At 52.2% G+C, this 22,430-nt stretch overlaps 1 protein-coding gene and 1 pseudogene across 1 annotated transcript; both read right to left on the bottom strand.

The window, feature by feature from the left end:
• Positions 1–1,444: 1,444 nt before the first annotated feature.
• Positions 1,445–5,586, bottom strand: sdf2l1 (stromal cell-derived factor 2-like 1). The gene is made up of 3 exons (XM_072432588.1): positions 5,311–5,586; positions 3,196–3,392; positions 1,445–1,759 (listed from the first exon to the last, which is right to left on the bottom strand). The coding sequence occupies exons 1-3, from the start codon at positions 5,561–5,563 to the stop codon at positions 1,481–1,483; spliced, it is 729 nt and encodes a 242-aa protein (XP_072288689.1). The 5' UTR covers positions 5,564–5,586; the 3' UTR covers positions 1,445–1,480.
• A 993-nt stretch (positions 5,587–6,579) lies between these two features.
• LOC140346495 (uncharacterized) overlaps positions 6,580–22,430 on the bottom strand; it is a 45,629-nt pseudogene continuing 29,778 nt past the window's right edge.

Consider the following 22,430-nt stretch of genomic DNA (forward strand, 5'->3'; position numbering starts at 1 on the left):
GGGAGGAGTGAGGGAGGAGTGAGGGAGGAGTGAAGCAGGAGTGAGGGAGGAGTGAGGGAGGAGTGAAGCAGGAGTGAAGGAGGAGTGAGGCAGGAGTGAAGGAGGAGTGAAGGAGGAGTGAGGGAGGAGTGAGGGAGGAGTGAGGGAGGAGTGAAGGAGGAGTGAGGGAGGAGTGAAGGAGGAGTGAAGGAGGAGTGAGGGAGGAGTGACCTCCTTCACCTGGTAATGTGACCTTTGACCTGGAGTTCTGAAGAAACATGACACATTTTTCAAAGAAATTGTGATTGTGGTTCTTCCACTGAGAAGTACATATATTTTCCCATTCTTCATCCATCAAATTAAAATGACCCTCTCCTTCCGTCAATATATGAATAAAATATTGATATTATTCCCCTTGTGTTCTGCCCCAAACACATTGTTTCTGATCGTCTTATATATTGTGCCATTGATTCAAAGAACAAAGTGAACAACAGAGGGGACCAAGCACAGCCCTGTCTGACCCCTCTGTCCAGAGTCAGTCTGTCATGTGACCAGATGTTGGACCATCGTAAAAGAGCCTCAATATTTTTTATAATCAAATAATATATTTTAAATGTTTATCACTTTAAATAAATAAGTCCAGACTTATTCTTCATCTTTGTTTAGTTGTGTTTGTGTCATTGTTATTTTTTCTTATTGACCCTGAAATTAAGATAAAGACAACTTCACTTTATTAATTTAAACTTTATTACATCACAAACTTCCCTTTAGAGGAAACAGTCCTGGTTTAGAACTGGTTTAGACCTGGTTTAGACCTGGTTTAGACCTGGTTTAGACCTGGTTTAGACCTGGTTTAGACCTGGTTTAGACCTGGTTTAGACCTGGTTTAGACCTGGTTTAGACCTGGTTTAGACCTGGTTTAGTCCTGGTTTAGTCCTGGTTTAGTCCTGGTTTAGTCCTGGTTTAGTCCTGGTTTAGTCCTGGTTTAGACCTGGTTTAGACCTGGTTTAGTCCTGGTTTAGTCCTGGTTTAGACCTGGTTTAGACCTGGTTTAGACCTGGTTTAGACCTGGTTTAGACCTGGTTTAGACCTGGTTTAGTCCTGGTTTAGTCCTGGTTTAGACCTGGTTTAGACCTGGTTTAGACCTGGTTTAGACCTGGTTTAGACCTGGTTTAGTCCTGGTTTAGACACAAACTTGCGGTACATGTTTGACAGGAATGACAGTGTCTGTTGTTTCCGTGGTGACGTCTCTGTGGCTCGTTTATGTCAATCATAAACCGAATACGATCGGAAACATTTGACTGGGATTTATTTATATTATTCGGTCGGCCCTGGGCGTCGGCCCTGGGCGTCGGCCCTGGGCGTCGGGCCTGGGCGTCGGGCCTGGGCGTCGGCCCTCGGCGTCGGGCCTGGGCGTCGGCCCTCGGCGTCGGGCCTGGGCGTCGGCCCTGGGCGTCGGCCCTGGGCGTCGGCCCTGGGCGTCGGCCCTTGGCGTCGGGCCTCAGAGTTCGTCGTGTGGGAGGGGCTCGGCGCTGGGCTGGATGAACACGCCCTCCATGGTTCTCCAGAGGCCGTTGGCTCCGGGCGCGCTCATGCCGTGCACCTCACGCTGGCCTCTGATTGGATGACCGTACGTTTCCCCGGTGACGGACAGGAAGACGTCGGTGCCGGCGTGTTTGAGTCGGACGCTGTCCTCGCGCTCCCAGTGGTCAGCGTCGCACTGCACCGTCCACACGTCCAGGTCATCGCCCTCGCCACGCTCGCCGAACGCACTGACCTCCTGCGACAGACGAGAAGAAGAACGAGGTCAACGACGAGAAGAAGAACGAGGTCAACGACAACCAAAGACGAGAAGAAGAACGAGGTCAACGACAACCAAAGACGAGAAGAAGAACGAGGTCAACGACAACCAAAGACGAGAAGAAGAACGAGGCCAACGACAACCAAAGACGAGAAGAAGAACGAGGTCAACGACAACCAAAGACGAGAAGAAGAACGAGGTCAACGACAACCAAAGACGAGAAGAAGAACGAGGTCAACGACAACCAAAGAGGAGAAGAAGAACGAGGTCAACGACAACCAAAGACGAGAAGAAGAACGAGGTCAACGACAACCAAAGACGAGAAGAAGAACGAGGTCAACGACAACCAAAGACGAGAAGAAGAACGAGGTCAACGACAACCAAAGACGAGAAGAAGAACGAGGTCAACGACAACCAAAGACGAGAAGAAGAACGAGGTCAACGACAACCAAAGACGAGAAGAAGAACGAGGTCAACGACAACCAAAGACGAGAAGAAGATCGAGGTCAACGACAACCAAAGACGAGAAGAAGAACAAGGTCAACGACAACCAAAGACGAGAAGAAGATCGAGGTCAACGACAACCAAAGACGAGAAGAAGAACAAGGTCAACGACAACCAAAGACGAGAAGAAGAACGAGGTCAACGACAACCAAAGACGAGAAGAAGAACGAGGTCAACGACAACCAAAGACGAGAAGAAGAACGAGGTCAACGACAACCAAAGACGAGAAGAAGAACGAGGTCAACGTCAACCAAAGACGAGAAGAAGAACGAGGTCAACGACAACCAAAGACGAGAAGAAGAACGAGGTCAACGACAACCAAAGACGAGAAGAAGAACGAGGTCAACGACAACCAAAGACGAGAAGAAGAACGAGGTCAACGACAACCAAAGACGAGAAGAAGAACGAGGTCAACGACAACCAAAGACGAGAAGAAGAACGAGGTCAACGACAACCAAAGACGAGAAGAAGAACGAGGTCAACGTCAACCAAAGACGAGAAGAAGAACGAGGTCAACGACGACCAAAGACGAGAAGAAGAACGAGGTCAACGACAACCAAAGACGAGAAGAAGAACGAGGTCAACGACGACCAAAGACGAGAAGAAGAACGAGGTCAACGACAACCAAAGACGAGAAGAAGACGCCAAAGATCAAGAGACATGGAATAAAAGGCCTAAAAAACACTGGAATAAAACAGTCAAGTCTGATGCAAATCTGCTCCTGACGAAAGAGGAACAGGATTCACTTCCTCTAGAACATGAGCCAGAGCTGCCCCGGGGCAGACGGACAGAGGTGTGGCTGCTGTAATCGAGCCTGCTGCAGAATCCTGAGACTGCACGAGAACTAAAGAGACAAAGACGGGTGCGGCCCCAGTGACGCCAGTGAGACACAGGGGCGACAGGGGCAGTACCTGGTTGTTGGACAGGGGCGAGCTGAAGTGGTGCGAGTGCAGGTTGCGTCCCGTCTTCATGTGGGTGAAGCGCACCCGTTGGCCACACTTGATGGGCGCGCCGCGGGAACACGGCCGACTCGGCTGACCTCGGATCTGCCAGTAACTGTTGGCATCGTCGGCCGCGTCCACACCGGTCACTGACTGCTGACCGCTGCCTGAACACGCACGAGTCGAGAGAAAACAGACAAAAGAACAATCGAACTGAGACAAAAGAATCGCGTGATTATTGCGTGAACATTGCGTGTTTATAGCGTGTTTATAGCGTGTTTAAAGCGGGTTTATCCCGTGTTTAAAGCAAGTTTATAGCGTGTTTATCCCGTGTTTATAGCGTGTTTTTAGCGTGTTCATCGTGTGTTTAAAGCGTGTTTATCTCGTGTTTATAGCCTGTTTATCCCGTGTTTATAGTGTGTTTATCCCGTGTTTATAGCGTGTTTATAGCGTATTTATCGCGAGTTTATAGCGTGTTTATCCCGTGTTTATAGCGTGTTTATCCCGTGTTTATAGCGTATTTATCGCGAGTTTATAGCGTGTTTATCCCGTGTTTATCGCATGTTTATAGCATGTTTATCTCGTGTTTAAAGCCTGTTCATCTCGTGTTTAAAGCGTGTTTATTGCGTGTTTAAAGCCTGTTTATCTCGTGTTTAAAGCGTGTTTATCTCGTGTTTAAAGCCTGTTTATCTCGTGTTTAAAGTATGTTTATAGCGTGTTTATTGTGTGTTTATAGCGTGTTTATAGCGTGTTTATCGCATGTTTATCGCATGTTTATAGCGTGTTTGTAACGTGTTTATAGCGTGTTCATCGTGTGTGTAAAGCGTGTTTAAAGCGTGTTTATCTCGTGTTTATCCCGTGTTTATAGTGTGTTTATCCCGTGTTTAAAGCGTGTTTATAGCGTGTTAATCCCGTGTTTATCGCGTGTTTATAGCGTGTTTATCCCGTGTTTATCGCATGTTTATAGCGTGTTTATAGCGTGTTTATCTCGTGTTTATTGCGTGTTTATAGCGTGTTTATCCCATGTTCATAGCGTGTTTATCCCGTGTTTAAAGCGTGTTTATCCCGTGTTTATTGCGGGATTATCCCGTGTTTATAGCGTGTTTATAGCGTGTTTATCGCATGTTTATAGCGTGTTCATCGTGTGTGTAAAGCGTGTTTATCCCGTGTTTGAAGCGTGTTTATCCCGTGTTTATAGTGTTTATCCCGTGTTTATAGTGTGTTTATCCCGTGTTTAAAGCGTGTTTATCCCATGTTTATAGCGTGTTTATCGTGTGTTTATAGCGTGTTTAAAGCCTGTTTAAAGCCTGTTTATCTTGTGTTTAAAGCGTGTTTATCCCGTGTTTATAGCGTGTTTATAGCGTGTTTAAAGCCTGTTTATCTCGTGTTTAAAGCGTGTTTATCTCGTGTTTAAAGTGTGTTTATCTCGTGTTTAAAGCGTGTTTAAAGCCTGTTTATCTCGTGTTTATAGCCTGTTTATCTCGTGTTTATAGCGTGTTTATCTCGTGTTTAAAGTGTGTTTATCTCGTGTTTATCTCGTGTTTAAAGCCTGTTTATCCCGTGTTTATAGTGTGTTTATCCCGTGTTTAAAGCGTGTTTATCCCATGTTTATAGCGTGTTTATCGTGTGTTTATAGCGTGTTTAAAGCCTGTTTAAAGCCTGTTTATCTTGTGTTTAAAGCGTGTTTATCCCGTGTTTATAGCGTGTTTAATGCGTGTTTATAGCGTGTTTAAAGCCTGTTTATCTCGTGTTTAAAGCGTGTTTATCTCGTGTTTAAAGTGTGTTTATCTCGTGTTTAAAGCGTGTTTAAAGCCTGTTTATCTCGTGTTTATAGCCTGTTTATCTCGTGTTTATAGCGTGTTTATCTCGTGTTTAAAGTGTGTTTATCTCGTGTTTATAGCGTGTTTAAAGCCTGTTTAAAGCCTGTTTATCTCGTGTTTAAAGCGTGTTTATCTCGTGTTTAAAGCGTGTTTAAAGCCTGTTTATCTCGTGTTTATAGCCTGTTTATCTCGTGTTTAAAGTGTGTTTATCTCGTGTTTATCTCGTGTTTAAAGCCTGTTTATCTCGTGTTTATAGCGTGTTTACCTGATCCGTACTTGACGTCGTGCGAGTGCAGCCTCACGTTGTGTCGCGTGTTGAGCAGTTTGACCAGAGAACCGCAGGTCACGGAGCTCAGGTCCGAGTCCCGCGCCTCAGAACCGGACACGCGGGAACCAAGCAGCAGCAGCGGGAGCAGCGGGAGCAGCGAGAGCAGCGGGAGCAGCGAGAGCACGGAGGCCGGGGAAAGGCTCACGCACCGCGGCCACAGCATCCTGAGTCCGCCGCTGCGTCCGAACATCACCGGAGCCGAGGAAACCTGAGGAAAACAGAGGAACCGGCGAGCAGCGGCCAATCACAGCGCGACAGGAAGCACCAGCGGCCAATCACAGTGCGACAGGAAGCACCAGCGGCCAATCATGACATGACAAGTCTAAAAACACGGAAGTGAAGTAAGGATTCTGATTGGTTCAGGTGACGTTTGGTTAAAGAAGCCAAAAGAATATGATTTAGTCATTTATTTTGAGGAACAAAACAAAGTTATAAACTTTATCTCAGATTAACGACGTGTTTTACTTCTAAATGAACGTTATTATGGATGTTTCTGTGAAAACACGGACACATTGTTTAAAGACACGTCATAAATGTCATTATTCTAGACCACTCCCACTTTACTGAGTCAGTCACATGGAAATAACACAATTAGAATAAAAAGAGAATTGTAATGAAAAAAGCGTGTTTATTTTACTTAACATGAGACCAACACGTGAGTCACGTGGTCACATGTGCCGTGGCTTTAAGCAGGAAACACAAACTCAGACTTATATTTGTATTGTATCTATATTTTAAAGGCGGTATGGACAATTTTTCGGCGATTTGAGAATGCAGGCGGGACGCGCGACGGATCGCATCGCATCTCTCGTAGATTTCTGTCCACTTCTGCGTCAGCTCAAACTGTCTTTCTCCGTCTTCATTTTGCCCCGTACACTGAGGGAACTATATTATGATAGATCCATGCGCTTAGACACACGGAAACGTGGGGACGAGCCTGACGCAGCTGCAGGTGAGCGACAGGTGCGTTTTATGATTGACACGTGGCAGGACAAATGATTTATCCACGCCACGAGGAAATATAAAACATGTGCTGAAAAAAATCGTCCATTCCACCTTTAATAAATCCATATTACTGCCATGATTACTAAATATAAAATGTGATTCCAGAGGTAGTAGTGAAGTAAAAGAAAGTTTAAAAAAAATAAAAATAAGTTTTTTATTGTCACAGTAAAACAGACAGTTTACACTTCAACTGATTCCTTCAACATTTAAAAAGATAAAAACTGAAAAAGTATAAATACAATCAAATTAAAAGCTTATTCACTTGATTTCACTTCACACGTCCAAAACACAAGATGCTTTTGTGAAGTTTAGATGAAAAGTAGCAACAATGATCAGCGTCAATAAAACACATTTACACAATTGTTCTTTAAGAATCTGCTGAAAACAACAGATTTTATAACATTTTAGCCTAAAAAATGACGACTTTTTGTTTAAAATCTCAGAAAACTGCATAGATTTGATTCACAACATAAACACTCCTGAGACGCTCCTTAAACTCCCGTTTGTGTCCCGGTCGTGTCCCGGTCGTGTCCCGGTCGTGTCCCGTTTGTGTCCCGGTCGTGTCCCGGTCGTGTCCCGGTCGTGTCCCGGTCGTGTCCCGGTCGTGTCCCGCTTCAGGCCCGGCGGTCGTACTCGCTGATCTTCTTCTTGAGGTGGGACAGTTTGGAGCGCAGATATTTGCAGCGTTTCTTCGTGGTTTGATAATGAGGCGACTGAGGACGAAAGAGAGAATGAGTTATTAGAGACAAAAACATGTTAGATCCATGTCACATGAGAGCGTCCTCCAGGGGGCGTATCCCATGAGAGCGTCCTCCGGGGGGCGTGTCACATGAGAGCGTCCTCCGGGGGGCGTGTCCCATGAGAGCGTCCTCCGGGGGGCGTGTCACATGAGAGCGTCCTCCGGGGGGCGTGTCCCATGAGAGCGTCCTCCGGGGGGCGTGTCACATGAGAGCGTCCTCCGGGGGGCGTGTCCCATGAGAGCGTCCTCCGGGGGGCGTGTCACATGAGAGCGTCCTCCGGGGGGCGTGTCCCATGAGAGCGTCCTCCGGGGGGCGTGTCACATGAGAGCGTCCTCCGGGGGGCGTGTCACATGAGCGTCCTCCGGGGGGCGTGTCACATGTGAGCGTCCTCCGGGGGGCGTGTCACATGAGAGCGTCCTCCGGGGGGCGTGTCACATGTGAGCATCCTCCAGGGGGCGTGTCACATGTGAGCGTCCTCCGGGGGCGTGTCACATGTGAGCGTCCTCCAGGGGGCGTGTCACATGTGAGCGTCCTCCAGGGGGCGTGTCCCATAAGAGCGTCCTCCGGGGGGCGTGTCACATGAGAGCGTCCTCCGGGGGGCGTGTCACATGAGAGCGTCCTCCGGGGGGCGTGTCACATGAGAGCGTCCTCCGGGGGGCGTGTCACATGAGAGCGTCCTCCCGGGGGCGTGTCACATGAGAGCGTCCTCCGGGGGGCGTGTCACATGAGAGCGTCCTCCGGGGGGCGTGTCACATGAGAGCGTCCTCCGGGGGGCGTGTCACATGTGAGCGTCCTCCAGGGGGCGTGTCACATGAGAGCGTCCTCCGGGGGGCGTGTCACATGTGAGCATCCTCCAGGGGGCGTGTCACATGTGAGCGTCCTCCGGGGGGCGTGTCCCATAAGAGCGTCCTCCGGGGGGCGTGTCACATGAGAGCGTCCTCCGGGGGGCGTGTCACATGAGAGCGTCCTCCGGGGGGCGTGTCACCGGGGGGCGTGTCACATGAGAGCGTCCTCCGGGGGGCGTGTCACATGAGAGCGTCCTCCCGGGGGCGTGTCACATGAGAGCGTCCTCCGGGGGGCGTGTCACATGAGAGCGTCCTCCGGGGGGCGTGTCCCATGAGAGCGTCCTCCGGGGGGCGTGTCACATGAGAGCGTCCTCCGGGGGGCGTGTCACATGAGAGCGTCCTCCGGGGGGCGTGTCACATGAGAGCGTCCTCCGGGGGGCGTGTCACATGAGAGCGTCCTCCAGGGGGCGTGTCACATGTGAGCGTCCTCCGGGGGCGTGTCACATGTGAGCGTCCTCCAGGGGGCGTGTCACATGTGAGCGTCCTCCAGGGGGCGTGTCACATGAGAGCGTCCTCCGGGGGGCGTGTCACATGTGAGCATCCTCCAGGGGGCGTGTCACATGTGAGCGTCCTCCGGGGGGCGTGTCCCATAAGAGCGTCCTCCGGGGGGCGTGTCACATGAGAGCGTCCTCCGGGGGGCGTGTCACATGAGAGCGTCCTCCGGGGGGCGTGTCACCGGGGGGCGTGTCACATGAGAGCGTCCTCCGGGGGGCGTGTCACATGAGAGCGTCCTCCCGGGGGCGTGTCACATGAGAGCGTCCTCCGGGGGGCGTGTCCCATGAGAGCGTCCTCCGGGGGGCGTGTCACATGAGAGCGTCCTCCGGGGGGCGTGTCACATGAGAGCGTCCTCCGGGGGGCGTGTCACATGAGAGCGTCCTCCGGGGGGCGTGTCACATGAGAGCGTCCTCCGGGGGGCGTGTCACATGAGAGCGTCCTCCAGGGGGCGTGTCACATGTGAGCGTCCTCCGGGGGCGTGTCACATGTGAGCGTCCTCCAGGGGGCGTGTCACATGTGAGCGTCCTCCAGGGGGCGTGTCCCATAAGAGCGTCCTCCGGGGGGCGTGTCACATGAGAGCGTCCTCCTGGGGGCGTGTCACATGAGAGCGTCCTCCAGGGGGCGTGTCACATGTGAGCATCCTCCAGGGGGCGTGTCCTCCAGGGGGCGTGTCCTCCAGGGGGCGCCGTCTCACCTTCTTGAGGCTTTTGAGGCGGTTGAATTCGTCCAAAGTGTCCTGCAAAAACAAATGAGGCGTTTGACACTTTGACAGTTGAAGTTTGAGACTTTCAGGAGGACAGTGGGCGTGTCACTGGAGCTCGTGGGCGTGTCTCACCAGGAACTGTGGACTCCCCTCCTGGTGCAGGTCCAGGTTCCGGTCCAGCTCTGCCAGGTCCTGGTTGATCTGGTCCAGTTGGGCCTGGAGGCCCCGGTACTCCTGGTGGTCCCGGTCGAACTCCTGTTTGTACGAGAGGCGCTCGCCCTCGTCCAGGATGGGAGGGAACACACTGAGGACGGAGGAGGAGGTTTAGGAAAGGGTCGCCGTGGCAACAGTGTTCTCAGTGAAGTGGAGCTGTTCTAAAGGGACAGGTTCATGTCTAAAAACAGCGTCAGATTTAAACTTCGACATGTTGAGGTCAAAATTTGATGATTTGATGATTAAACTAGAGCTGAAGGAAAACTGGCCTCAAAATGTAACGAATGAGACTCTACGGTTTGTGTGGGAGGAGCCTGTGTCTGTGGGAGGAGCCTGTGTCTGTGGGAGGAGCATGTCTCCGTGGGAGGAGCCTGTCTCCGTGGGAGGAGCCTGTCTCCGTGGGAGGAGCCTGTCTCCGTGGGAGGAGCCTGTCTCCGTGGGAGGAGCCTGTCTCCGTGGGAGGAGCCTGTCTCTGTGGGAGGAGCCTGTGTCTCTGTGGGAGGAGCATGTGTCTGTGGGAGGAGCATGTGTCGGTGGGAGGAGCATGTGTCGGTGGGAGGAGCTTGTCTTTGTGGGAGGAGCATGTGTCGGTGGGAGGAGCATGTGTCGGTGGGAGGAGCCTGTCTCTGTGGGAGGAGCATGTCTCTGACCTGCTGAAGTCCTCGTCCTCCAGCTCGTCTCCAGACTCAGCCACGTCGTAGTCTCGAGGTTTAGGACTCATGATGGAGCTGCTCACGTCAGAGTCTCTGCAACACAGGCACCATGTGACCACAAGCACCATGTGACCACAGGCACCATGTGACCACAGGCACCATGTGACCACAGGCACCATGTGACCACAGGCACCATGTGACCACAGGCACCATGTGACCACAAGCACCATGTGACCACAGGCACCATGTGACCACAGGCACCATGCACCATGTGACCACAAGCACCATGTGACCACAGGCACCATGTGACCACAGGCACCATGCACCATGTGACCACAAGCACCATGTGACCACAGGCACCATGTGACCACAGGCACCATGTGACCACAGGCACCATGTGACCACAAGCACCATGTGACCACACTGTCAGGGTCAGGGTCTCACCCGGGCAGGTAGAGCGGTCTCTCTGGCTCCAGACGGTCCAGAAAGTCCCTGGAACCTCCCACTTTGTCGTTGGGGGAGTTGACCATGACCTCAGGGTCTCCAGACACTTTATTCACCTGAAGGGACAGGAAAGGGTTAAACTGACCAGTCCAGGACTTACTCCAGGTCACCATGGTCACCACCATGGTCACCATGGTGACCATGGTTCCATTCAGGTTCAAGGGTTGATGATGTCATGATCTCAGAAGGAGGCGGGGCCAACAGAAGAAGTTTGTGCCATGATCCAGGTCTGTGGGGGAGGGGCCTCTGGACAGTCGCCATTGGGATGCCAACTGAGGTTCCATGTGTGAAGGTTCCACGTGTGAAGGTTCCTGGTTCTTGGTTGTGGAGTCACTGCTGAACCTCTAAATGAGTCAGAGTGAAGATCTGGAGGTGGGCGTGGTCTCCTGTCCCCGCCCAGTCTGATGCTGGTTACCAAGCAACGACATCAAGTGTCTGTCCCGCTCCAGCAATGTTATGTTTCTTTGACAATGTCTCGTACTGTCACAGCCAGAGCTCATTTTACACTTCTGTCCCCTGTCCCCCTGAGCCCTGTCCCCCTGAGCCCTGTCCCCCTGAGCCCTGTCCCCCTGAGCCCTGTCCCCTGAGCCCTGTCCCCCTGAGCCCTGTCCCCCTGAGCCCTGTCCCCTGAGCCCTGTCCCCTGTCCCCCTGAGCCCTGTCCCCCTGAGCCCTGTCCCCTGAGCCCTGTCCCCCTGTCCCCTGTCCCCCTGTCCCCCTGTCCCCTGAGCCCTGTCCCCCTGAGCCCTGTCCCCCTGAGCCCTGTCCCCTGAGCCCTGTCCCCCTGAGCCCTGTCCCCTGAGCCCTGTCCCCCTGTCCCCTGTCCCCCTGTCCCCCTGTCCCCTGAGCCCTGTCCCCCTGAGCCCTGTCCCCCTGAGCCCTGTCCCCTGTCCAGGGCCTTTTTAATGTTTTCAATCAAACAGCAGTTTGTCATTAGGGTGTGCTATGGGCTCTAAAGTGCTGTGGGGGGAGGAGCTCTGTGGGGGAGGAGCTCTGTGGGGGGAGGAGCTCTGTGGGGGGAGGAGCTCTGTGGGGGAGGAGCTCTGTGGGGGGAGGAGCTCTGTGGGGGAGGAGCTCTGTGGGGGAGGAGCTCTGTGGGGGGAGGAGCTCTGTGGGGGAGGAGCTCTGTGGGGGGAGGAGCTCTGTGGGGGGAGGAGCTCTGTGGGGGAGGAGCTCTGTGGGGGGAGGAGCTCTGTGGGGGGAGGAGCTCTGTGGGGGGAGGAGCTCTGTGGGGGGAGGAGCTCTGTGGGGGAGGAGCTCTGTGGGGGGAGGAGCTCTGTGGGGAGAGGAGCTCTGGGGGGAGGAGCTCTGTGGGGGAGGAGCTCTGTGGGGGGAGGAGCTCTGTGGGGGGAGGAGCTCTGTGGGGGAGGAGCTCTGTGGGGGGAGGAGCTCTGTGGGGGAGGAGCTCTGTGGGGGAGGAGCTCTGTGGGGGGAGGAGCTCTGTGGGGGAGGAGCTCTGTGGGGGGAGGAGCTCTGTGGGGGGAGGAGCTCTGTGGGGGAGGAGCTCTGTGGGGGGAGGAGCTCTGTGGGGGGAGGAGCTCTGTGGGGGAGGAGCTCTGTGGGGGAGGAGCTCTGTGGGGGGAGGAGCTCTGTGGGGGAGGAGCTCTGTGGGGGGAGGAGCTCTGTGGGGGAGGAGCTCTGTGGGGGAGGAGCTCTGTGGGGGGAGGAGCTCTGTGGGGGGAGGAGCTCTGTGGGGGAAGGAGCTCTGTGGGGGGGAGGAGCTCTGTGGGGGGAGGAGCTCTGTGGGGGAGGAGCTCTGTGGGGGAGGAGCTCTGTGGGGGGAGGAGCTCTGTGGGGGAGGAGCTCTGTGGGGGGAGGAGCTCTGTGGGGGAGGAGCTCTGTGGGGGGAGGAGCTCTGTGGGGGGAGGAGCTCTGTGGGGGAGGAGCTCTGTGGGGGAGGAGCTCTGTGGGGGGAGGAGCTCTGTGGGGGGAGGAGCTCTGTGGGGGAGGAGCTCTGTGGGGGGAGGAGCTCTGTGGGGGGAGGAGCTCTGTGGGGGGAGGAGCTCTGTGGGGGAGGAGCTCCTTCACTTGTTGCTATGACTTTCTCAATGACGTTGGATAAAATGAGTAGAATTGATCTTGACCATCACATCTGGACTTCCTGATTTGAATATTGGAACAATCACTGCTTTTTTCCAGCCTGAGGGAAAATCACAATTTTGTATTGACAAACGAATAAGGTGGTTTAGTTGGTTTAGTTAAGTTTAGTTAAGTTTAGCTGGTTTAGACCTGGTTTAGTTACTGTAACATTTAAGAAAATGACACTTCATATCATAGATGTCATTGGATTGACACTTTTGGAATGGTTTGTGCGTCTTCAGTCTCGTGCGTCTTCAGTCTCGTGCGTCTTCAGTCTCGTGCGTCTTCAGTCTCGTGCGTCTTCAGTCTCGTGCGTCTTCAGTCTCGTGCGTCTTCAGTCTCGTGCGTCTTCAGTCTCGTGCGTCTTCAGTCTCGTGCGTCTTCAGTCTCGTGCGTCTTCAGTCTCGTGCGTCTTCAGTCTCGTGCGTCTTCAGTCTCGTGCGTCTTCAGTCTCGTGCGTCTTCAGTCTCGTGCGTCTTCAGTCTCGTGCGTCTTCAGTCTCGTGCGTCTTCAGTCTCGTGCGTCTTCAGTCTCGTGCGTCTTCAGTCTCGTGCGTCTTCAGTCTCGTGCGTCTTCAGTCTCGTGCGTCTTCAGTCTCGTGCGTCTTCAGTCTCGTGCGTCTTCAGTCTCGTGCGTCTTCAGTCTCGTGCGTCTTCAGTCTCGTGCGTCTTCAGTCTCGTGCGTCTTCAGTCTCGGGCGTCTTCAGTCTCGTGCGTCTTCAGTCTCGTGCGTCTTCAGTCTCGTGCGTCTTCAGTCTCGTGCGTCTTCAGTCTCGTGCGTCTTCAGTCTCGTGCGTCTTCAGTCTCGTGCGTCTTCAGTCTCGTGCGTCTTCAGTCTCGTGCGTCTTCAGTCTCGTGCGTCTTCAGTCTCGTGCGTCTTCAGTCTCGTGCGTCTTCAGTCTCGTGCGTCTTCAGTCTCGTGCGTCTTCAGTCTCGTGCGTCTTCAGTCTCGTGCGTCTTCAGTCTCGTGCGTCTTCAGTCTCGTGCGTCTTCAGTCTCGTGCGTCTTCAGTCTCGTGCGTCTTCAGTCTCGTGCGTCTTCAGTCTCGTGCGTCTTCAGTCTCGTGCGTCTTCAGTCTCGTGCGTCTTCAGTCTCGTGCGTCTTCAGTCTCGTGCGTCTTCAGTCTCGTGCGTCTTCAGTCTCGTGCGTCTTCAGTCTCGTGCGTCTTCAGTCTCGGGCGTCTTCAGTCTCGGGCGTCTTCAGTCTCGTGCGTCTTCAGTCTCGTGCGTCTTCAGTCTCGTGCGTCTTCAGTCTCGTGCGTCTTCAGTCTCGTGCGTCTTCAGTCTCGTGCGTCTTCAGTCTCGTGCGTCTTCAGTCTCGTGCGTCTTCAGTCTCGTGCGTCTTCAGTCTCGTGCGTCTTCAGTCTCGTGCGTCTTCAGTCTCGTGCGTCTTCAGTCTCGTGCGTCTTCAGTCTCGTGCGTCTTCAGTCTCGTGCGTCTTCAGTCTCGTGCGTCTTCAGTCTCGTGCGTCTTCAGTCTCGTGCGTCTTCAGTCTCGGGCGTCTTCAGTCTCGTGCGTCTTCAGTCTCGTGCGTCTTCAGTCTCGTGCGTCTTCAGTCTCGTGCGTCTCGTCCCTTTGCATTGACATGAGTGAAATATGAAACTCGTGCTTTTCTCTTTTGAGGCTTTTTGAACTATTAAGTTTAGAAAGTAAGAAAGACAAAATCCACCTTCATAAGTTTTCTTATGTCATTATTTATCCTGGGAGAGTTTTTGCATTGATTTCTTTTGTAAAAGTGTTTAGTGATCGCCGTCGTCATAGAAACACAACATTCATCCACGTCCTCCACCGCCATCGTCTGCTCCAACTGACCCTTTACTGACCTTTGACCTTTGACATTTGGTCAGGACTAGTTTATGTCACTGTCATGTGACTGACCAGGGCCAGGGTCAGTTAGTGACCGTTAGTCTAACGGTCAGAGTCATGGGGTCTGAGCCCGGTCATTCAATTATAAGTCTTTGTTTGTAAAAGCCACGTCACTTAAGGTCTTACTTTGGGTCCTTCAATCGTTTGTTGGTTACATTTTGTCATGATTGTGTTTAGTTTGAGTTTAGAACCTTCGATCGTCATAGAAGACTTTGTCTCTCCAACGACACGCCCTTCCCAAGGGGACGTCCATCATATTGTCTGCTATTTGACTCTGAACTCCGAGGACAGTAGTCTGAGGACAGTAGTCTGAGGACAGTAGTCTGAGGACAGTAGTCTGAGGACAGTAGTCTGAGGACAGTAGTCTGAGGACAGTAGTCCGAGGACAGTAGTCCGAGGACAGTAGTCTGAGGACAGTAGTCCGAGGACAGTAGTCTGAGGACAGTAGTCTGAGATAGTGCTTTCGTTCTTGGGCAGCGGCTGTTTTTGAGCCGCATTTGTGTCGTGTTTTTCCCTCTGTTTGTGTCACTAACTGTTCTACAAACGAGAGGCGCTCGGTGGTTGTTAACTTCAGAATCCGACTGTGGGAATGTCGGGCCAAGTGACTCACCAGTTCGGCTGCGGTTGTAAGTTCCCAAGCTGCTCAGCACAGATGAGCTGCTCAGCACAGATGAGCTGCTCAGCACATCGCTGCTGCTGCTCAGGTAGATCCTGGTGTAATGCCAACAGGTGATCCAACCATTGAGCTACTCCGCACAGTTCTGCTGCGGTGTGCAGGGGCGGTGTGCAGGGGCGGTGTGCAGGGGCGGTGTGCAGGGGCGGTGTGCAGGGGCGGTGTGGAACATTTCCGAGTACAACTGAACACAAACGCAGCGGCCAATCAGACGCTTTCATCGAAAGTAGATCACGGACACCGCTCGGCCAATGAGAAGCGAGAAGACTGAAGCGGCATTTCTGTCAAAACCAAACTTAAGCCATGAAAATGCCCCAAATATGAACAAATTACAAGTTAAATCTTGATTTTTCAAGGACTTTTGAAACAGGGGCCCGGGGCCCCTCCTAATACAAACCCCGGCCCGCCGGAGATTTGAGTGCCTACGGGCCCCCGTCTATTTCGGAGCTAGGATGAAGCCCTAAGGGTGAAGCCCTAAGGGTGAAGCCTAAAGGACGAAGCCCTAAGGACGAAGCCCTAAGGACGAAGCCCAAAGGACGAAGCCCTAAGGACGAAGCCCTAAGGACGAAGCCCTAAGGACGAAGCCCTAAGGACGAAGCCCTAAGGACGAAGCCTAAAGGACGAAGCCCAAAGGACGAAGCCCTAAGGACGAAGCCCTAAGGACGAAGCCTAAAGGACGAAGCCCTAAGGACGAAGCCCTAAGGACGAAGCCCAAAGGACGAAGCCCAAAAGGACGAAGCCCAAAAGGACGAAGCCCTAAGGACGAAGCCTAAAGGACGAAGCCCTAAGGACGAAGCCCTAAGGACGAAGCCCTAAGGACGAAGCCTAAAGGACGAAGCCCTAAGGACGAAGCCCTAAGGACGAAGCCCAAAGGACGAAGCCTAAAGGACGAAGCCCAAAGGACGAAGCCCTAAGGACGAAGCCCTAAGGACGAAGCCCTAAGGATGAAGCCCTAAGGGTGAAGCCCTGAACATCAGAGGAAGATGAAGAAGAGTCAGTCCTGGCTCCAACAGCAGCAGCAACAAATCTGACCTCTGACCTTGAGTTCCTCTGAGGATTCTGACCTGGACCAGAGAAGGTCAACTAGAGCCTTTAATGTGACCAACATGAGCTCAAACCGTTTAGTGTCCAGAGGTCAAGGGTCCCAGAGGTCAAGGGTCCCAGAGGTCAAGGGTCCCAGAGGTCAAGGGTCCCAGAGGTCAAGGGTCCCAGAGGTCAAGGGGTACATTGTCCAGGATCCAGAGTCTGACCTGGATCTGAGCCAAAAACTCTGGTCAGACCAGTTCCTCCAGTGAAACCCGATCATGAGACAGTTTGCTGTATGTCCTCTCCTCCTCTCTCAGTTTGCTGTATGTCCTCTCCTCCTCTCTCAGTTTGCTGTATGTCCTCTCCTCCTCTCTCTGTTTGCTGTATGTCCTCTCCTCCTCTCTCTGTTTGCTGTATGTCCTCTCCTCCTCTCTCAGTTTGCTGTATGTCCTCTCCTCCTCTCTCAGTTTGCTGTATGTCCTCTCCTCCTCTCTGTTTGCTGTATGTCCTCTCCTCCTCTCTCAGTTTGCTGTATGTCCTCTCCTCCTCTCTCAGTTTGCTGTATGTCCTCTCCTCCTCTCTCAGTTTGCTGTATGTCCTCTCCTCCTCTCTCAGTTTGCTGTATGTCCTCTCCTCCTCTCTCAGTTTGCTGTATGTCCTCTCCTCCTCTCTCAGTTTGCTGTATGTCCTCTCCTCCTCTCTCAGTTTGCTGTATGTCCTCTCCTCCTCTCTCAGTTTGCTGTATGTCCTCTCCTCCTCTCTCAGTTTGCTGTATGTCCTCTCCTCCTCTCTCAGTTTGCTGTATGTCCTCTCCTCCTCTCTGTTTGCTGTATGTCCTCTCCTCCTCTCTCAGTTTGCTGTATGTCCTCTCCTCCTCTCTCAGTTTGCTGTATGTCCTCTCCTCCTCTCTCAGTTTGCTGTATGTCCTCTCCTCCTCTCTCAGTTTGCTGTATGTCCTCTCCTCCTCTCTCAGTTTGCTGTATGTCCTCTCCTCCTCTCTCAGTTTGCTGTATGTCCTCTCCTTCTCTCCAGAACAAAAGCAGAATGTTTAACAAAGGAAATAAGATGTGATAAAGTGATAAAAATGTCACTAAAACGTTGACCAAAAAAATAACTTTTTAATAATCATTAGGGAGAATATTTCTGTGGTGGCCCTCAGGGGCCCTCAGGGGCCCTCAGGGGCCCTCAGGGGCCCTCAGGGGCTCAGGGCTCAGGGGCCCTCAACAATAGAAAGTGCTGCAGCGGCGGCCATCTTGTGAGAAGTAAATAAGGCATAAACATTTGGCTCGTTTTAGCAGCAGCGACGTTAGCTTGAGGCCCCCGAGGCCCCCGAGGCCCCCGAGGCCCCCATAACAATAGCAGCTGCAGCAGTGGTGTTCTTCTTGACCACGCCCTGAAAATACAGATGAAACTCTCCCTTTGTTTTGATCCTGACAAAGATTCAAAGAATGTGTCACAGACTGAAACTAAACCAGGACTAAACCAGGTCTAAACCAGGTCTAAACCAGGTCTAAACCAGGACTAAACCAGGTCTAAACAAGGACTAAACCAGGTCTAAACCAGGACTAAACCAGGTCTAAACCAGGTCTAAACCAGGTCTAAACCAGGTCTAAACCAGGACTAAACCAGGTCTAAACACGGTCTAAACCAGGTCTAAACCAGGTCTAAACCAGGACTAAACCAGGTCTAAACCAGGACTAAACCAGGTCTAAACCAGGACTAAACCAGGACTAAACCAGGTCTAAACCAGTCGTTTTAAAGGATTTATTAACAAACTGTAAAAAAGACTTTTGTTTTACAAATGAAAAAAGTAAAAAGAAAAACCATCAAACCAGTTTTTATTCTAATCAAGTCAAGACTGAACTATTTAAAGCATTTCAACATTAAACGATCCTTCTGACCTCTGACCTCTGACCTGTTCCTGGTCTGATGTGACCCTGATGTGAGGGAGGTCAAAGGTGAGAACAGCAATGACATCATGAGCTCAAAAACACCTGCATGGTTCAGGCCCAGTTCAGGAGGACTGGCCCTCTCCCCGATGCTGTTGTGGAGCACCCTAAAGCTACGTTCATTCCGTTGCTTGTTCTCTTGGTGCGATGGCAGAACAGGAGGAGAAAGTGGCTTTGGTTTATTAACTTTACAAAGTCCAATCGGAGGCGATGGGCCCCGGGGCCCGTCTGGGACCAGATCAGAGCCGAGTTTAGTCAATATCATTATTTGCTCCAAGAGCTGCGTCTTGAGTTTGTTTTTATCCTTGCGGGGGTTTGTTTCGCGTCATCTCTGATTGGCTGCTGCGCCGCTTCTGACGAAGAGAAGTTCAGCTTTGTTTCAACTTTTCTGCGTCGGACGCCCTGGACGCCCTGGACGCAAAATCACTAAACGCCCAAGACGTGCGTACACATAGACTTTGAATGTAAACTGGACGCTTTGACGTGGCGGTCTGAACGCCCCTTAAGGACTCACCCACTCCCCGATGCTGTTGTGGTGAGTGCCGTTGTTCAGGACCTTCACTTCCTCCCACAGGACGCGGTGCTCGCCCCAGCGCCGGATCTGACCCCGAGTTTTAGCCGCAAACACCACCAGAATGATGAGCCCCACGACCACCAGGAACCCAAGCACGATGGCGATCGCCTGAGGAGAGAGGGAGAGTTTAGGCCCGGTCCAGACCCGGTTCAGACCCGGTTCAGACCCGGTTCAGACCCGGTTCAGACTCACCTCCTGGGGCTCCACCACACAGTAGTGGTACAGGTACTGGTTGAGGAAGATGCCCTGGGCCTGGTCCTGGTTCTGGTACTGGGCGCAGAGCTGCAGGACCTGGTTGTACATCATGGATCCGGAGCTTTGGGCCGTCGGGTTCACGGCCACGAGGTAAACGATGGTGGCGATGAGCATGAGGAAGGCCAGGATGGCGCCCACGATGATGGTGCCAAGGTAAAACTTGTGGGAACGTGACGAGCTCTGCCGCGACACCACCAGGATGAAGATGACGAGCACGGCGATGAAGGTGATGCCCGCCAGGCCGATGATGAAGCCTTTGCCGCTCTTCGGGTCCATGTACATGTTGTTGCCGTAGCCTCCGCCGTAGCCGCTGCCAGCCCCGTACGAGCCGCCGTACGAGCCGCCGTAAGAGCCGCCGTACGAGCCGCCGTACGAGCCGCCCATACCGGGCATCATGCCGCCCATGCCGCCCATCATGCCCATGTCGTAGTCCCAGGCCAGCGTGGACGCCACACAGGCAAAGATGGCCACGCAGAAGATGATGATGATGATGGACAGGATCTTCATGATGCCCGGAGGAGACGACCAGCGGTAATAGTGCAGCGCCTGGTCGTCCGGGTAATACGAGACCGCCGGGTTTGACACCTGACTGTGTTTGTGCCGACTGTGGCTGTGGCTGTGAGGGACCAAGAGAGACCGGGGTCAGGACTAAAGAGTGACCAAAGAGTGACCAAAGAGTGACCAAAGAGTGACCAAAGAGACCGGGGTCAGGACCAAAGAGAGACCTAAAGCGTAGGGTCCTCTGAGGTAAAAGGACAGAATGAAACTCACGGTTTGCTGCTGGAGTGTTTGTTGCTCGGCATTTTGGATTCTCACGATGGCTCCTGAAAAACACACATTTTTACTGCGATGTTCAGACTATTGGTTTCCTACACTAGAACCACCTCATCGTCAGTGTGAGGCTCAAAGGCACAAACATCTCAGGAGATCCTTCAGAACATTCAAACCAAAAGAAGAGCAAGACAGACGAGCTTTTGACCGTTCTGTGACTCAAACTGTAGAACCGGAATAACAGAAAATGATTCAGGTTTTATCTGAGACGAACACCTCAAACATGCTACAGCTCTGAAGGTCATCCAAGAACCTGTGTGATGTGCTCTGAAGGTCATCCAAGAACCTGTGTGATGTGCTCTGAAGGTCATCCAAGAACCTGTGTGATGTGCTCTGAAGGTCATCCAAGAACCTGTGTGATGTGCTCTGAAGGTCATCCAAGAACCTGTGTGATGTGCTCTAAAGGTCATCTCACTTTATACAATTCAAGTGACATGAGTGAGAGTGGGACGAGTGGACGCCATAAGTGGATCCTCCCGGAACATTCTTCTGTCGGACGTCATGACGTTCAAAACATTTAGAAAATTACATTTAGACTCAATTTGAAAATGGACCAATTGAACAGATTTGGCCCTAAATGGACTCGTCAGACTCGTTTTACATTTGTCTCATGTTTGTGTGGATTAAACCCAATTATAATATTTATAATATCAATTCAACTCTTTATTATAAAGATTCTCTCTCTGAACCAGGTCTAAACCAGGCCTAAACCAGGTCTAAACCAGGACTAAACCAGGACTAAACCAGGTCTAAACCAGGCCTAAACCAGGTCTAAACCAGGACTAAACCAGGACTAAACCAGGTCTAAACCAGGTCTAAACCAGGACTAAACCAGGACTAAACCAGGTCTAAACCAGGCCTAAACCAGGTCTAAACCAGGACTAAACCAGGACTAAACCAGGACTAAACCAGGACTAAAGTCTGAATGTTTTGGGTTAAACACTGGCCTCATCCTCTTGTTAGTTTAGACTCGTGACTTAAACACTTTCATTTCACATTCGGCACAAATTTAACACAATTTTCTTCAGTTATTTGAATGTTTTGTCTCGAGTCTTTTTCAATCTTTCCACCTTTAAACTGCAGCTGCTGCAAAAGCTGTTTAAAGACAAATATCTAAGACATTGAAAGTGTCTGACGCTCAGATCTGAAGAGACGTTTTACACCGGAGCAAATCTCATTCTAAAGACAATAAACAGTTTTCACCGTGTGCGCGGCGCAAATCCAGCAAAAGTCCCACAAATCACCAGTAAATCCTTTTCCAATCCGTCACTGACGCGGCAGCTGCGCGAACAAGACGCGAACTTGAGAGAAAAAGAGAGAAAAGCTTTTGTTTTCACCTGTTTCGGCTGCGTCAGGTGCGTCGTGTCTGTGCGTCAGGCGCGTGCGTCAGGTGCGTCGTGTCTGTGCGTCAGGCGCGTGCGTCAGGTGTGTGCGTGAGGCGCGTGCGTCAGGTGCGTCGTGTCCTGAGGATGGGGCTCGTGCGCGCGCTCACACAAAGGGACGCTCCGCACGAGGCACGCGGGAGACAGGTGAAGTGTGGCCCCGCCCACAGCAGACCGGATTGACCTGTTCCAGCGCGAGCTTCACGGAAACAACCGAGATTCTCCGAAGAGTGAGAGCGAGTTTCGGTCGATCAGCTCCTGAGACAAAGACCTAAAACAGGTCCTACTCCAGAACCACATTTTCTACTCCAGAACCACATTTTCTACTCCAGAACCACAGGTCCTACTCTAGAACCACAGGTTCTACTCCAGAACCACAGGTCCTACTATAGAACCACAGGTTCTACTCCAGAACCACAGGTCCTACTCTAGAACCACAGGTCCTACTCTAGAACCACAGGTCCTACTCTAGAACCACAGGTTCTACTCCAGAACAACAGGTCCTACTCTAGAACCACAGGTCCTACTCTAGAACCATAGGTCCTACTCTAGAACCACAGGTTCTACTCCAGAACCACAGGTCCTACTCTAGAACCACAGGTCCTACTCCAGAACCACAGGTCTTACTCTAGGACCACAGGTCCTACTCCAGAACCACAGGTCCTACTCCAGAACCATAGGTCCTACTCCAGAACCATAGGTCCTACTCCAAAACCACAGGTCCTACTCTAGAACCACATTTTCTACTCCAGAACCACAGGTTCTACTCCAGAACCACAGGTCCTACTCTAGAACCACAGGTCCTACTCTAGAAACCACAGGTCCTACTCCAGAACCATAGGTCCTACTCCAGAACCACAGGTCCTACTCTAGAACCACAGGTCCTACTCCAGAACCACAGGTCCTACTCTAGAACCACAGGTCCTACTCTAGAACCACAGGTTCTACTCCAGAACCACAGGTCCTACTCTAGAACCACAGGTCCTACTCTAGAACCACAGGTTCTACTCCAGAACCACAGGTCCTACTCTAGAACCACAGGTCCAACTCTAGAAACCACAGGTCCTACTCCAGAACCATAGGTCCTACTCCAGAACCACAGGTCCTACTCTAGAACCACAGGTCCTACTCCAGAACCATAGGTCCTACTCTAGAACCACAGGTCCTACTCTAGAACCACAGGTTCTACTCCAGAACCACAGGTCCTACTCTAGAACCACAGGTCCTACTCTAGAACCACAGGTTCTACTCCAGAACCACAGGTCCTA

The sequence above is a fragment of the Eucyclogobius newberryi genome, unplaced genomic scaffold, assembly GCF_026437365.1.
Source record: "Eucyclogobius newberryi isolate DKJ021-1_F unplaced genomic scaffold, fEucNew1.0.hap1 SCAF_6, whole genome shotgun sequence".
In the NCBI taxonomy this organism is placed as follows: Eukaryota; Metazoa; Chordata; class Actinopteri; order Gobiiformes; family Gobiidae; genus Eucyclogobius; species Eucyclogobius newberryi.

Coding starts and splice junctions, on each gene's coding strand:
- sdf2l1 (XM_072432588.1), bottom strand. CDS start 5,563: ATGTTCGGACGCAGCGGCGGACTCAGGATGCTGTGGCCGCGGTGCGTG. Junction 3,393..5,310: donor CGACGTCAAGTACGGATCAG/GTAAACACGCTA, acceptor GTGCGTGTTCAG/GCAGCGGTCAGCAGTCAGTG. Junction 1,760..3,195: donor CGCCCCTGTCCAACAACCAG/GTACTGCCCCTG, acceptor CGTCTGTCGCAG/GAGGTCAGTGCGTTCGGCGA.